Here is an 11,627-nt window from a genome sequence, read left to right as displayed (position 1 = left end):
AAAGTAAATATAAAGGGTGAACCTAACAACACTCCTGACCAAGAGATTTGAAAAGCGACTTTGATGGCCTATTCTCCCGAGTAGTAAGCTGCCTTAATAAACAAGTGAGTAGCACCACACAGAGAAGATTCGATGCTGGGCCCATCTGATCATGTAAATAAGAGAGAAATAGTTATCTGAAGTACTCAATATCATCATATATGCGATGGTATCTATCTTTTAAAAATAATCATATTGATGAGAGGATAGCGTGAGCAGTACTGAGACCCTTTCCCCTCACAACCGCAACAACGTGACTTATACAAATGTAAATCTCCCAAAATAAGTTCTTTTTTTCAAATGCAAAAAAGTTTCATAGGCTGAGAATAATGACTTTTTTTATTTTCTTGTCTTGCCATCTATTCAAGCGAAAGCTTTTTTCTCTGCCTTTGTCCCAAAGGTTGGCATATAATTAACTTGTGCTTAATATGCGGTTAAAGAGGTCTCCTCCCCATGCTACCAGCTTTGAACCCTGGCCACAGACAGGGACAAAACCTCAGTGGGACAGTTCAGAGAGAGCGAGAGAGCGAGAGAGCGAGAGAGCGAGAGAGCGAGAGAGAGAGAGAGAGAGAGAGAGAGAGAGAGAGAGGAGAGAGAGAGAGAGAGAGAGAGAGAGAGAGAGAGAGAGAGAGAGAGAGGACAGAGAGAGCGAGTGAGACAGAGAGAGCGAGTGAGACAGAGAGAGAGAGAGAGAGAGAGAGAGAGCGAGTGAGAGAGAGAGAGAGAGCCGTGAACACTTCATGACTCTAGGACTAATCAAAGTAATTCAAACACCTTGTGAAGTTGTGTGACTTCAAAGCTATAGATCTGAAAATTCCATTTTTATTTTTCAAAAATCCAGGATGCCAACGATATGTTTGGATGCTTACCCCATCAATGTGTACACTCTGATCCACACTACTGGTATGTACAGGCACAGAAGTAGAGGGAGCAGATCGGAGTGTTCTGCCGACACAATCAAAAGCATGGAGAGAGGTAACAATGCGTATGCAAGAGTTATCTTTTATAAAAACGAAGTCAACTCTTTAATTTGCTGCTGGTGGTGGTGTGCTTGTTAAAAAGAAAGAAAGATAGTCAAACAATCTATACTGTATAAGCTCCGAATATTCTAATGGATATTAAACACCCATGGTGTGCATGTCATTTCCTCTGGGGTATCAGCTCTCCCAGGAGTTGTGCGCTCCTAGCTCAGTCCCCTGACCTACTGGGTTTATGGTGCACCCCACTGCCCTCTTCCATCCCTGGACAAAAGGGCCATGACCTCCCTCTCTCTCTCTCTCTCTCCCTGCTCCCCTCTCTCTCTCTCCTTGCAACTAGGATGCACTCTTTTCTAGAATCAATTTAACAAGTCGGAGGATAGCTGTAAAGAGGCCACAGAGAAAACATTCTTAACTTGAGAATACAGGTGATTGGGGGAAAAAAAGAATACTTAAGGCCTACAATAATAATATGAGTGGCATGGTGCTGTGTTTTCAACAAGTTGCAAATGACAAAACTGACAAGTTGACAGGGGGAAGTAAAATGCATAAGGAAACGTGTGTGACAGAAAATGAACATTACCATGACATTGTCCTTCTTCATCAATGTTAAAGGAAAAAGGTGACTCCCATGTCCCACTCGGGTTATCATGATCGAAAAACAGCATCCAGGGTTTTTTCTAAATATTCTTAAGAACACCTGGGAGAAGTGGGGGGTTCTATTGGTTCTACGAGGGTTAGAATGCCAAGGTAGGGGTCCTCAACACCGCGTTAGCGTTTTTTCTTTTCTCGAATGTTTTTTTTTTTTTTCAGTTGCAAAACAGATTACGGTCCAGTTCTTCACACAAAAGACTGACAATTCCCCACTTCCTCGAGCTATCCAGGGGTGAATAGGGCGCAGGGCAGGGGGCACGACAGGGCACTTCAGTGCAGGTGTGATGCCTATAACATTCAGGCCACAAAGCATCAGGGGGGCTTCGAATACCTACAGTGACCGTATAAACATGTTTGCATTTGGTAATGCCGATTTGTTGTGTGGTGTTTGGGACAGTTTGCAAGTTTTGCAATGTCAAACTTCTCCGTTTGGCCATATGTACATTAATTGAGCAGCCTAGTGCTCAACATGAACAATTCTTTAAGAAATAAATGACAAAGAATAGGTTGTTCGCATATTAACCTATTTTAAAAATATATATATTTAGTGCAAGAATTTGTTAAAATATTATTGGACAATATAACGTTTACAAAGAAAAAAACGTGCATCACACAAGACTTTTAAAAACCTATACGAAAACATATCAGATATTAAATAAAGATACTTAGACCACCAAAACGAACTGTTGGGATGTGAACTCTCCGCTTTACGCACGCGGCTTGCTGCTTCTTTGTGCAAGTCATGCTCTATTTGTGGCTGGAACTCGATAGAATTGAGAGAGGATAACTTATAATTGACTGTGTCTAACTTTAAACCATAACTTTTCAATTGCGTTTTTAGATGCCACAGTGAATGCGCCGGTGGAGAGAATCCACTCACTACATCACGGACAGGAGGGACTAACCTTCTCCAATGACATCACTCACTTCTCTCCTTGCGCTCAGCTCATCGACTTGAGGTTACAGGAGGGTTATAGTCACCCGCTGCGGACGAAGGCAATGTTTCACACCATTCGTTGTCAATTCTCACGCACCGACACTCCAAAAAGTGCTTCTTCGGGCAAAGGGAGCCTTGAGCGGCATGATGGCAGAGGAGAGCAGGGGCAAACGAAGGAAGCAAGCGAACCCGAGAAGGAATCGAGGTATGGAATATGACTTGTTCAGCGCATTGTGTAGTTGAAGTTGTTTGAAACACATTGCTATCACGTCCTTGTGATGTCGTTCACATCTCATGATGTAGCGGATCTTTCATTATTGCGACGGTATTGAAAGGTATCGAATAGTAAATGACTCGGGTTGGTTTCTCTAAGTAGACGTTTTTTTATCATTTAAAAACTTTGGAAAATAACAACACATTCTAGAGAGGTATGTGACATGTGGTTTCGATGTCACTGATATTATCATTATGCATTTTTGCCATAACAGCAATTGATGGCATGTTTAGAGAGAGAGATTTGCAAAACAGTGAAACATGGTACATTTAACGAGTAGACACGTGCCAGTACAGAAATAACCCTAAAATTCCAGAATTGTGCGGCAACGTGAATGCAGTGCGAAACTGCACATCTTTAGGCTACTTACTGATAGACCCATATGTTTTCAAGTGTTGCTATTAGAATGAATTATAATCAGACGTTCTTATATTTAAGTATAATGCCTTGTTTCAAAATGAGTACATATTTTCAACTATAGCCTATTGTCATAAGATTTAGCTCCCACGTTTTTTGTTCGTTTTGTTTGTCTCTCCGTGATTGTTGTAATATATCCAAGTATTTATTTTAAAACACTTGTAAAGTATATTGTAAAGAAGAAAGGGGTAGACTTCTAGAACAGCAGCATTTGTAATGCAACAGGTCGCAATATTTCCTCCAAGACAACAATGCATAACAGGCTTACATTTTGTTTACAGTGATCATTGCGCGCATAATAATAACTGGTTTTGAATAGAATAACTCAATTGAAACATGTGTTACAATTATTAAAAGCGTTGTATTGGTTATATCACCCAAACAGAAAAAAACGTTTATTCTAGACACGACAAAAGACACCAAGAGTAAAGGGACTGAGTTGGACAGGGTAGGTATACAAACAAATGAAACGATTATTTACAAAAATCCTAAAAGGCCTACTATCGTGATCCATTGATCAAAAATAGATATTTGTATTCCTGCATCATTTATATTTAGCAAATGATTAAGAATAACATCATTCAAATGAGTTGAAAAATAGAACAGATCAATACTTTTGACTTTCCTTTACCAAATAGAAACGCATTGTATTATAATATACAATTCGTTTTTTTTATTGCGCGAGTATTGCAAGTTAATATATTCATCTATTTGATTAACTGTATTTTCAAACAAACAAAAATAACTACATTTCAATTAAGACAATTGATTTACCAATGCCATCTCCAAGTCCTTCCTCATTTCCCCACGCTTGTAGTCTACAATTAAAACATGCGTGTTATAACAATCTATTTGTAATGTATATAGGTTATTACTGAGGTAGCTCAGTGTTTTCATATGTAAATACTGAATAGCTTCTCATCAAGCTGCTGATGTCAATCATTTAACAGTGACAAGTGGAGCTGAAGCCGGAGAGTGCTACAGGGAGTCACACACACAAATTTGAGAGGGACTGTAAAAGCCACTTTCTCACATCGTGGAGACAATAAGTGATTATCAAACACACACACACACACACACACACACACACACACACACACACACACACACACACACACACACACACACACACACACACACACACACACACACACACACTTGAGAGGGACAGTAAAAGCCACTTTCTCACATCGTGGAGAAAATAAGTGATTATCAAACACACACACACACATACACACACACACACACACACACACACACACACACACACACACACACACACACACACACACACACACACACACACACACACACTGCAATGAGAAACTGTAAATTATACTGTCATTTTTTTGTTTTATCAACAACAAAATACTCTGAAACGTTTTACTGCAGAACACTGTAAATGCATTATGGGAAATGTGTGGGGGAAAGAATTGCTTTATCATGATACCTTATCTTTGGAGCTCCAAAAACCTTTTGACCACTAGTGGTGCATGGTACAGTAGCAGTAGCAATTCTACACATTTTGCCATGGGGCAACAAGAAAATGTTTCAGTTTTATAGATCATTTCATGTTATTCTACACTTTTTGCCATGAAGTTGAGAGAATAATTTGCTGTTTTAAAGCTAATTTCCTGCAAATCTACACGTTTTGACATTGGGCAGAAAGGAACATGTGCAGTTTTATAGATAATTACATGCTATTCTACACATTTTGCCATGAGGCTGAGAGAAAATGTAGCATTTTTACAGCTAAAATATACTATAGGTGTTGACTGTGATAAAGGCACTGGATTGTTTTATAAATGTTATTTTATTGAACCGTTATTTAACGAGGCAAGTCAGTTAAGAATAAATTATTATTTAGAATGACGACCTACCCCGGCCAAGCCCTCCCCTAACCCGGACAGCGCTGGGCCAGTTGTGCACCACCCTATGGGACTTCCGATCACGGCCGGTAGTGATACAGCCCGGGATCGAACCCAGGTCTGTAGTGATGCCTCTAGCACTGCGATGCAGTGCCTTAGACAGCTGCTTTTCCACTCAGGATTTTGAGCTGTCTTTTTGCTAAATGAACAGATGAAGAAGGCAGTGGCATGGTGCACATAGCCATAGAAGCATAGTGAGATATGCCTCAGTGCGGTCATGTTCATGACTTATTGGGGGTGTGGCTTTCAGGTACTTATTTTCGGCCACCCATCCCATGAGAGTGAATGTCATTCCAGTTCATCTGAACGTCATTCCAGTGCACTGCTTGCTATGAATTCTAATCAGATGGTGTTAGCATGTTTAGGTAAAAAAGTAGGTAATGTCCCGTTTGGAACACTGACAAGTAGAGAGCATTAAAAAATGTCTAGGCATGCCTCCATGGCTTTGTTTCTGGCTCATGAATATATTTGGAGGCGTGCCTTTAAGAGGTTATAATTGTTGCGCCCATATGAGTGAGACGGCAGTGCCAATTGAACTCCTATGTGGTTATAGGACCCCATCAATGTAAAATGTACACGAGACAGATGGGAGTGGCAGCAAGCCTTAAACCTTAGATGGTTGAGCATTTTGCCATGTCCTTTTGTTCCGTTTCGCCCTGTAGTCACTGCACGTTTGGAAGCCTTTGTTAAGGCCTCTACTATGAAATACAAACCCCTCCTCATCCATTCATTAATTCATTTCCGATTACGTTAGCATTTACTGTTTCACAATATAATACAGTAAATGTTATGGTATTGTGTACTTTGTGTCATTACACAGTACTTGCTTTGATAGCGTATTTCTATCACAGCAGGTGTACTTCATTTTAGTTGCAACTGAGCTGCTTGTAGGCTACTGTTAAATTCATGCAACGTTGACTTGAACTATGGCTGTGACGAGATGTAGGCGACACACAACAGTTGACTGCTAGGAGTGTTCCCCATTTTGAGGCAGAGCGAGGTGTGTGTGGTCGCTTGCGCGCCTCCCATCACCGTCCCCTCCTTTGTTAAATATAGCACCCGTCTTCCCAGGGCCTCCTTTTCACAGTTCTACTCACACTAACGCAAAGGTAGTAAAAAAAAAAGACATATTACCGTAATTACTTACAAGGAACTAGAAACAGCAAGCGCCACATTACTTGTAGATCAGGGAAGTTTCTCTCACCAAACCAAGAGATTGAGGAGTGTATAATTTGATGATGCATGTTGTGTTTAGAGGCATGGTCAGAACTTGTTTCTGAGACAAAGAAGTTCAATGACTTTTCTTTGTGGATTTGGGGGGTCAGATGTCGTTGAAAGTGAAATGGTGTTGTGACTGTCGCAACTAAGATCAAGGAGATGTTCCTACCATGGAGCAGAAAAGAAGGTCATTTTGCCAACACGATTTTGTGACTGAATTCAATGTGATTCAATACGACTCAGAGGACTATAACTCCTGAGATATGTGTTTTGTTCATTCACACAACAAGACAAGGTGAAATGGCTCTGACACATGCAACCTCAGATGTTTGCGGACGCTTCCTCTTGTGTTGGTACAGGACTTAATGCAAAAATGTACAACAGATGGAAGTTAGGGAAGAAAATACATGAAAACAGTCCTAAATATTGAACATTTTCGAAGATTTTTGAACTATGTATATTTGCATAGTTGCCTCATAGAAAAATATTGATGGCAAGAGATGGTGAGGGGACATTTTTAATTGCCGTCGAAAGAATGATCAGGTGATGGGACTATTTAATCTCCCTTTTTTTGTAGCTTCCATTCTCTGGGAGCCGTGTGTGCTTGAGTGTGCGTGTGTGCATGCGTGTGTGTGTGTGCGGAAACCGCTGGAGACAATGTGTATGTGAGGAGTGGGGCCTCAGATAAAACCAAATGAATTTGGCAACACTAACACAACAGACAGAGATTAAAGCGTCTGTCCAAAAAAAGAGAAGCTATGACATCGTTTCTTCTGTCTCCAAGACGCTTATTGATTACAGTCTCTGTCTTCCAAATAAAACTGTCAATGTCCACAGATATCAACCAAAGTTGAGACGATTGCTGTCCATCGTCTCCAGATTGCAGGAGATCATGTTACAGGGTATTCATGGAGACAAGTCTATTGAAAATGGTGTACAATTTCAAAAGATGTGACTTCCCTAGTTTGATATGAGAACGATTGTAAGCATGGTGATGCAGGTACGCGTTTGCACTCAATGTGTGACATTGTGAGCACGTCCTATGAAAACCTTCTTCTTAATGCATATAAGCACATTTGTAATGTCTAGTGAACTGTGTGTGGTGCATCATAATGCATGGCATCGCAATAACAACTGCCTAAATAAATAAGTACATTCATGAAGTGTACACATATTATATCTCACAGCACTGTCTCTGAGTAGGTGGACTGATAGAAGAGTTCACGTTGTGCTAAGGTGCAGCAAGAGTCATCCCCCTTTAACCTCTTTGCCTTACGACTTGATCTTGGATTCATTTACAACTGTGCTGTACTGTTGAGCTGATAGTCGATTTAACTTTTTCCTCACAGTTCTCTCTCTCTCTCTTTCTCTCACTCAACTCTTTCTCGGTTTCTTCTTTTTTCAAGTGCCAATTTATTTAAACTCTTTCCACTTTTTCTTCTTTCTCCTTCATTGATTTCCAAACCCCAGTCTTTGTGTGCAGCTGGGGCCCAGCTGTGTGTGTGCATGTGCACACACGTATGTGTGCGTGGTGTGTGTGTGTGTGTGTGTGTGTGTGTGTGTGTGTGTGTGTGTGTGTGTGCCCAAATGTGTCTTTCTCTGGCACAGAATTGTCACAGGGGGCATGAGTACAGGAGAGAGAATCGAAGGCAGAGAGAGAGAGTCGAAAGGAGTGAAAAACACATCGGTAGAAAAGAGAGAGAGAGAGAGAGAGCGAGGGGGAGATGCTGTGCTATTATACGAGCAGCAGAGTGAGTGAAAGTCTGTATATAGCTATAGCGGCACTGTAACGAAAAACGTGAATTTATATGGTAATTTTAGGTAAATATCAAAAGTAAACAACTCTGAAATATTTACCTGCAGCATACTATGAATTATGGTGCACTGTGGGAAAATTACTGTATTTTGAATGATACTCTAATTCCACCCCACAGAATACAGTACCGTACCGTATCTTTGGAGCGGCAAAAAACTTTTGACCGCTAGTGGACTGCAGCATACTGTAAATGATGGTGCATTGTGGGAAAATTACTGTATTTTGAATGGTTCTCTAATTCCACCCCACAGAATACAGTGCCTTACCGTATATTTAGAGCGTCTAAAACTTTTTGACCACTAGTGGGTGTATGGTATTGTTGTTTCTGGCTCATTAACATATTTGGAGGCGTGCCTTGTAAGAGGCTATATTTGTCGCACCTGTAAGTGAGAATGCTGTACCAATTTAGCTCCTATGTGGTTGTAGTGACCCATCAATTTAAAATGTATAGGGGACAGATTAGAGTTGCAGCAAGTCTTAAACATGAAATGGTTGAGCATTTTGCCATGTCCTTTTGGTCTGTTTTGCCCTGTATTCACTGCCACAGGCTAAACACCTTCTTCGCACACTTTGAAAATAACACGGAGCCACTGACGCAACCCCCTCCCAAGGACTGTGGGCTCTCGTTCTCCGTGGTCGACGTGAGTAAGACATTTTAGCGCGTTAACCCTCACAAGGCTGCCGGCCCAGACGGCATCCCTAGCTGCGTCCTCGGAGCATGCGCAGACCAGCTGGCTGGAGTGTTTACATATATTCCCAGTCTGCTGTTCCCACCTCAGTCCACCATTGTTCTTGTACCCAAGAAAGCAAAGGTAACTGAACTAAATGACTTTCGCCCCGTAGCACTCACTTCTGTCATCAGGATCATATCGACCATTCTGTCGTTAAGGGTCACATATCACCTCCACCTTACCTGACACCCTAAACCCACTTCAATTTGCTTACCGCCCCAATAGATCAGGGCTCTCACATCCTCCCGAGTGGCGCAGTAGTCTAAGACACTGCATCTCAGTGCTAGAGGTGTCACTACAGACCCTGGTTTGATCCTGGGCTGTATCACAATTGTCCCAGTGTCGTCCGGGTTAGGGGAGGGTTTGGCCAGGGTAGGCCAACATTGTAAAATAAGAATTTGTTCTTAACTGACTTGCCTAGTTAAATAAAGGTACAAAAATAGATCCACAAAACGATGCAATCGCCATTGCATTGCACACTGCCCTATCCCATCTGGACACGAGGAATACCTATGTAAGAATGCTGTTCATTGGCTAAAGTTCAGCCTTCAACGCCATAGTACCCTCCAAGCTCATCATTAAGCTCAGGCCCTGGGTCTGAACCCTGTGCACCTGGGCTGCCCCCGCTACGCTAATCCTCAACACAAGGGTGCATGCTCAGCCCCCTCCTGTACTCCTTGTTCAACCATGACTGCGTGGCAATCACGCCTCCAACTCAATCCTCAAGTTAGCAGACGACACAACAGTAGTAGACCCGATTACCAACAATGATGAGACAGCCTACAGCGAGGAGGTGAGGGCCCTGGCGGAGTGGTGCCAGGAAAATAACCTTAAAGTCAACAAAACAAAGGAGATGATCGTGGACTTCAGGAGACAGCAGAGGGAGCACGGCCCTATCCACATCAACAGGACCGCAGTGGAGAAGGTCAAAAGCTTCAAGTTCATTTGCGTACACATCACTGATAATCTGAAATGGTTCACCCACACAGCCAGTGTGGTGAAGAAGGCACAACAGCGCATCTTCAACCTCCGGAGGCTGAAGAAATTTGGCTTGTCCCCTAAGACCCTCAAAACTTTTACAGATGCACAATCGAGAGCATCCTGTCGGGCTGTATCACCGCCTGTTACTGCAACTGCGCCGCCCGCAACCGCAGGGCTCTCCATAGGGTGGTGCGGTCTGCCCAACACATCACCGGGGGCAAACTACCTGCCCTCCAGGACACCTACAGCACCCGATGTCACAGGAAGGCCAAAAAGATCACCAAGGATATCAACCACCCAACCCACGGCCTGTTCACCCTGTTATCAACCAGAAGGCGAGGTCAGTACAGGTGCATCAAAGCTGGGACCGAGAGACTGAAAACAGCTTCTATCTCAAGGCCATCAGACTGTTAAATAGCCAACACTAGCCGGCTACCACCCAGCTACTCAACCCTGCACCTTATAGACTGCTGCCCTATGTACATAGACATGTACATAATGGAACACTAGTCACTTTAATAATGTTTACATACTGTTTGAATCATTTCATATGTATATACTGTATTCTACTGTATTTTAGTCAATGCCACTCCGACATTACTCGTCCTAATATATTTCTTAATTCCATTCTTTTACTTTTAGATTTGTGAGTATTGTTGTGAATTGTTAGATATTACTGCAATGTTGGAGCTAGGAACAGAAGCATTTCGCTACCCCCGCAATAACATCTGCCAAATATGTGTATGTAACCAATACAATTTTTTTTTATTTGAAGTTTGGAAGCCTTTGTTAAGGTGATATAAAATACCAAATATACAATTATATGTTGTAATGTGTAAACACTTTACCTAGCAGCCAACCTGCTTGCACCAATCCCTTGTAATTACAGTAAAATACTGTGATATACAAACCCCTCCCCTCGATGAATTTCATTCATCCGTTAATTAATACATTCTGATTATGCTAGCATTTACCTTTTTTTACAGTATAATACAGTCTATTCTAAGGTATTGTACTGTTTGTCATCACACAGTACTTGCTTTGGTAATCTATTTCTAACACAGCAGGTGTACTGTAATATGAAATACAGACTTTTACTCGTCACTGAGCTGCTTGTAAGATACTCTTAAATTGTGTAGCTGCAGCACTGAGTTAGGCCAGATTCCCACAGTGGTAGGAAGGCGAGACCAGGGGAGAGTGAGACAGCAACAAGCCCAGGCACCAGGCTTTAGTTGGATTTCAGTTCTATCCAGTTCTGCTCTGTTCCGACCCAACCCTCTCCACCCCTCCTTTGCTCCTTCACTCCATCCCTCACCCTCACCCACAGCACTTGATCCTCTCTTATCCTCCTCCTCTCCCTCCATCCCTCTCGCTCACTGGGTCTGATGCCTGTGTCGAGCCTCATGAAGAGGGCTAGTAACAGGGCCTATTAGTATTTTTCTGTAGCAGGGACCAGTAGATCTCACAGATAACATAACTGGGGAGGTGTGTGTACTGTCATAGGCAATATTCACACCTTCATGTCTTCAACTGTATTTCCTGTGGTCTCTCACTCATTTAGATGTAGCTATTTTCATTCAGTATGAAGATAAAAAGTCCACATCCTATTGATACATTGACACACATGGGACAATTGCTACCACTGCAATGACACA

The 11,627-nt window shown here is 42.1% G+C and overlaps 1 protein-coding gene across 1 annotated transcript in view; it reads left to right on the top strand.

The window, feature by feature from the left end:
- Positions 1 to 2,619: 2,619 nt before the first annotated feature.
- The window catches only part of LOC129814840 (zinc finger E-box-binding homeobox 2-like), a 52,497-nt gene continuing 43,489 nt past the window's right edge, over positions 2,620 to 11,627 (top strand). Inside the window, exon 1 of the mRNA XM_055867916.1 lies at positions 2,620 to 2,812. Within this exon, the coding sequence (XP_055723891.1) occupies positions 2,752 to 2,812 (61 nt within the window). The 5' untranslated portion in view covers positions 2,620 to 2,751. The remainder of the gene's footprint in view (positions 2,813 to 11,627) is intronic.

Source organism: Salvelinus fontinalis, chromosome 18 (assembly GCF_029448725.1).
Source record: "Salvelinus fontinalis isolate EN_2023a chromosome 18, ASM2944872v1, whole genome shotgun sequence".
In the NCBI taxonomy this organism is placed as follows: Eukaryota; Metazoa; Chordata; class Actinopteri; order Salmoniformes; family Salmonidae; genus Salvelinus; species Salvelinus fontinalis.
Note: the sequence above shows the minus strand (reverse complement) of the source record. Positions and strands in the feature narration are given on the sequence as shown.